The sequence below is a fragment of the Babylonia areolata genome, chromosome 26 (genome assembly GCF_041734735.1).
Source record: "Babylonia areolata isolate BAREFJ2019XMU chromosome 26, ASM4173473v1, whole genome shotgun sequence".
Classification (NCBI taxonomy): Eukaryota; Metazoa; Mollusca; class Gastropoda; order Neogastropoda; family Buccinidae; genus Babylonia; species Babylonia areolata.
Genome location: NC_134901.1, coordinates 35,537,972 through 35,542,971, shown reverse-complemented (window position 1 = coordinate 35,542,971; position 5,000 = coordinate 35,537,972). Strand labels below are relative to the sequence as shown.

At 43.2% G+C, this 5,000-nt stretch overlaps 1 protein-coding gene across 1 annotated transcript in view; it reads left to right on the top strand.

Moving 5' to 3' along the window:
* LOC143300627 (aquaporin-4-like) overlaps positions 1–5,000 on the top strand; it is a 94,120-nt gene that overhangs the window by 78,751 nt on the left and 10,369 nt on the right. Inside the window, exon 3 of the mRNA XM_076614426.1 lies at positions 142–371. Coding sequence (XP_076470541.1) covers positions 142–371 — 230 coding nt within the window. The remainder of the gene's footprint in view (positions 1–141; positions 372–5,000) is intronic.

The window sequence follows — 5,000 nt, the reverse complement described above, 5'->3', positions numbered from 1 at the left end:
TTCTCTCGCTTCCTAGGCGGACGCGTAATACCTCTAGGCCATCACTCCACAAGGTGCAGATTTCAGATTTAACAAGGTGATCTACTCTGTTCTAGTCTGTTCGATTCGATTCTATTCTATTCTATTCCGTTCTCTTCACAGGGGCCCTGGCAGGGGCTGGGGTACTGTACGGGGTGACCCCTGCCCGTCTCCACGAGCACCTGGGGGTGACCCTGGTGATGGGCAGGACGGGGCGGGGCCAGGCCTTCGGCATCGAGTTCGTGTCCACCTTCGTGCTCGTCTTCGCCTACTTCGCCTCCTGCGAACCCGGGGCGTCCAGGTTCAAACCTCTGTCCGTGGGGCTGGCCATTAGCGCTGGGACTGTGTTCGGGGTAAGGTTGTGATTGTGTTTTATTCATTTACTTGTTCGTTCGTTCGTTCGTTCGTTCGTTCCAAGGTGAGTTTGTGGTTTGTGGTGGTGGTGGGTGGTATGTGACAGGTAATGGGTGGTGGTGGTGACTGTTACTGTATACAACGTGAAGGTGGGAGATGTTGGTTGTTGTTATTGTTGCCGCTGTTGCTGTTGTTGTTTTTGCTGTTGTTGTTGTTGTTGTTGTTCTTCTTCTTCTTCTCATCATCATCATCATCATCAGCAGCAGCAGCAGCAGCAGCAGCAGCAACAACAGCAGCATCGTCATCGTCGTCGTCGTCATCATCAATGTCAGTAGTAGCAGTAGCAGTAGTAGAAGTAGTAGTAGTGGCAGCAGAAGCAGCAGCAGCAGTAGTGGTAGTAGTAGTAGCAGAAGTTTTTATTTATCCATCTATTCATTCATTCATTTATTTAATCATTCATTCGTTCGTTTGTTAATTTATTCTTTTTTTATTATTATTATTTACTTATCTGTTTGAAAATGCACGTGCTAGTCTCTTTCATTGATTTCTGATTTTGACAGTGAATTGGATAGACAAAGAGAGAGAGAGAGAGAGAGAGAGAGAGAGAGAGAGAGAGAGAGAGAGAGAGAGAGAGAGAGAGAAAGAGAGAAGTTTTTTTTTTATTATTGAGGGAAGTGGAATAAGCATACATGTGTTTTTTTTCATCCAGCCCTCAGGGCAAATGGAAAATGAAAATGAATCAAAACATCCACAAAGTAGCAAAGAGATGAAGAAATAAAGACATGACATTCACATACACATTTAAACATGCACATCTACATAATCCTGATACAAACATTATATTATGAAGGAAAAAAATCACCCCCCCCCCTCCAAAAAGAAACACACAGACCCCCCCCCAAGCCCCCCTCGTCTCCCCCCTCTGCCACTCCCCCCACCTCCACCCCCCACAACCCCCCCCCCCCCACCCCCCCTCCGACAAAAAAAAAAAGAAAAAAGTATGCAGGACACTGATTGTGGTTGTATATCATTAAGTAAAGCGATAGTGGTTAGATGTACAATTAAACTATATATATATATATATATATATATATATATATATATATATATATATATATATATATATATACAGAGAAAGAGAGACAAGGTGAGTGGGGCGGAGAGGGGGCAAATATGAGTCAACTGAGCGTTGAGTGATGGCATTAAGGGACTGAGCGTTGAGTGATGGCGTTAAGGGACTGAGCGTTGAGTGATGGCGTTAAGGGACTGAGCGTTGAGTGATGGCGTTAAGGGACTGAGCGTTGAGTGATGGCGTTAAGGGACTGAGCGTTGAGTGATGGCGTTAAGGGACTGAGCGTTGAGTGATGGCATTAAGGGACTGAGCGTTGAGTGATGGCGTTAAGGGACTGAGCGTTGAGTGATGGCATTAAGGGACTGAGCGTTGAGTGATGGCATTAAGGGACTGAGCGTTGAGTGATGGCGTTAAGGGACTGAGCGTTGAGTGATGGCATTAAGGGACTGAGCATTGAGTGATGGCGTTAAGGGACTGAGCGTTGAGTGATGGCATTAAGGGACTGAGCGTTGAGTGATGGCGTTAAGGGACTGAGCGTTGAGTGATGGCATTAAGGGACTGAGCGTTGAGTGATGGCGTTAAGGGGCTGAGCGTTGAGTGATGGCATTAAGGGACTGAGCGTTGAGTGATGGCGTTAAGGGACTGAGCGTTGAGTGATGGCGTTAAGGGACTGAGCGTTGAGTGATGGCGTTAAGGGACTGAGCGTTGAGTGATGGCGTTAAGGGGAGTGAAGCTGGATCTTGCTTATGACAAGCAAAGGCCAGTAATCTACAACCCAACTCACTGATTTGTTGTTGTTCTGTTTCTAACACCTTAAGTTCACATTCAATTTGACACGATGTTAAAGCTCCCTTTGTTAAATAGTATACTCTCTGAGAGCAGCTGAGTCATTTTATTGATTGATGTTTCACACCTTATGTTTATGTCTTGTAATGGTTTTTTTTGTAAGAAACGTGATTATGTAAGTCTGTTCTCTTTTTATTTTAAAGATAGTGAAAACAACAACAACAAAAATCGTTATTCATGGCATGCTAAATTCTGCACACAAAAAACCCATTGCACTGAATGAATTATATTGTACTGTATTTCTCTGTTTTGTCACAAAAGATTTCTCTGTGTGAAATTCGGGCTACTCTCCCCAGGGAGAGCGCGTTGCTACACTGACAGCACCACTCTTTTTTTTTTCTTTTTTTTTTTTTCTTTTTTTTTCCTGCTTGCAGTTTTATTTGTTTTTCCTATCGAAGTGGATTTTTTTGTTTACAGAATTTTGCCAGGGACAACCCTTTTGTTGCCGTGGGTTCTTTTACGTGCGCTAAGTGCATGCTGCACACGAAATGACTAACGTCCAGACCACCACTCAAGGTCTAGTGGAGGGGGAGAAAATATTGGCGACTATACCGTGATTCGAACCAGCGCGCTCAGATTCTCTTGCTTCCTGGGCGGACGCGTTACCTCTAGGCCATCACTCCACATATAGGGCATATGTATTGACTATAAATCAGTAAGGGTCGACAAATACAAAGAAACGAAATCAACTAACATGCTGACAATTGCCAGGTGTGATGCTGATATTAGTTTGGTTGGGTGGCCTCAACTGAGGGGGGGGGGGGGGGGGGGGGGGGGGGGGGGGGGGGGGGGGGGGGGGGGGGGGAATGTGTCGGCAAATTTTAGCTGTTAGTTTGGGCGATCTCTGTAGGGATCACACCCAGTAATTACATTCTTCGATTTTTTTTGTTTTTTTTTTTGGGGGGGGGACATTTTGGGGTCGTTGTTTTTTTTTTGTTTTTTTTGTTTTTTGTTTTTTTTGTTTTTTGTTGTTGTTGTTGTTTTTCTTGTTTTTTTTTTTTTTGGGGGGGGGTTGTTGTTGTTTTTTGCAAGAACATGGTTCTGAACAGTGTCCTGCATAGAAAGGACAGGTTTTTTTGTTTTTGTTTTTTTGTTGTGTGTGTGTGTGTGTGTGTGTGTGTGTGTGTGTGTGTGTGTGTGTGTGTGTGTGTGTGTGTGTGTGAACTAGAGTGTGTCTCAGGAAGTGAGCATGGGTAAGCAATAAATTACGCATGTGTGCGTATAACCACATCGTACACATACACCACTAGACTGCAACAACAAAGACCTTTGGCAATCAATGAATGGTGTGTTCGGCTGAAGTAAGACTGCCATGGAAGCTGCCAGCTTTGCCTGCCTGCCACTTCGTCTGTTATCGCCTTTTATTTTCTTTGATTTTTTTTTTCTTCGTTCGTTCTTTAGTTTAACGTCTTTTCACTGCAACTCCTTGTTGTTCTTCTTGTTGTCGTTGTTGTTGTTGTTCTTCTTCTCGTTGTTGTTCTTGTTCTTATTGTTCTTCTTCTTCTTCTTCTTCTTCTTCTTCTTCTTCTTCTTCTTCTTCTTGTTCTTGTTCTTCTTCTTCTTCTTCTTCTTCTTCTCGTTGTTGCTGTTCTTGTTGTTCTTCTTCTTCTCGTTGTTGTTGTTGTTGTTGTGTTGTTGTTGCTGCTGTTGTTGTTGTTGTTGTTGTTCTTGTTGTTGTTCTCGTTCATCTTCTTCTAATTATTTTTCTCGTTGTTGTTGTTGTTCTTCTTCTTCTCGTTGTTGTTGTTGTTCTTCTTCTTCTTCTTCTTCTTCTTCTTCTCGTTGTTGTTGTTGTTGTTGTTGTTGTTGTTGTTCTTCTTCTTCTTCTTCTTCTCGTTGTTGTTGTTGTTGTTGTTGTTGTTCTTCTTCTTCTTCTTCTTCTCGTTGTTGTTGTTGTTGTTGTTGTTGTTGTTGTTCTTCTTCTTCTCGTTGTTGTTGTTGTTGTTGTTGTTGTTCTTCTTCTTCTTCTCGTTGTTGTTGTTGTTGTTGTTGTTGTTCTTCTTCTTCTTCTTCTTCTTCTTCTTCTCGTTGTTGTTGTTGTTCTTCTTCTTCTTCTTCTTCTTCTTCTCGTTGTTGCTGTTCTTCTTCTTCAGACAAACCGACTGAGGAAGAGAAACCGAAACAGAGAGGAAATTGGTGTAGGGATGGAGAGAGAGAGAGAGAGAGAGAGAGAGAGAGAGAGAGAGAGAGAGAGAGAGAGAGAGAGAGAGTATGAAACGGTGAGGTTAATTTCTATGTAAATTGCAAAAGTATCAGACAAAAAAAAAAAAAAAAAGAATTGGAGATAAAATAAAACAAAAAACAATCTCTGTTTCTGAACTTTTCCACACAGACATACATACGAACACACACACACACACACACACACACACACACACACACACACACACACACACATGCACACACACACACACACATGCACACACACACACACACACACACACACACACACACACACACACACACACACATGCACATACACACACACATGCACACACACACACACACATGCACACACACACACACACACACACTAGACGCATGCATGCACCTGCATACGCAGACAGACAGACAGATACCCCAGAGAGAAAGAGAGAGCGATGGAGAGAGAGAGGGGGGAGGGAGGGGGAGAGAAAAAAGAGAGAGAGAACGTGAGGGAGAAAGGAGGAGAGAGAAAAAGAGAGGAGAGAGAGAGAAGAAAAAGAGAAAG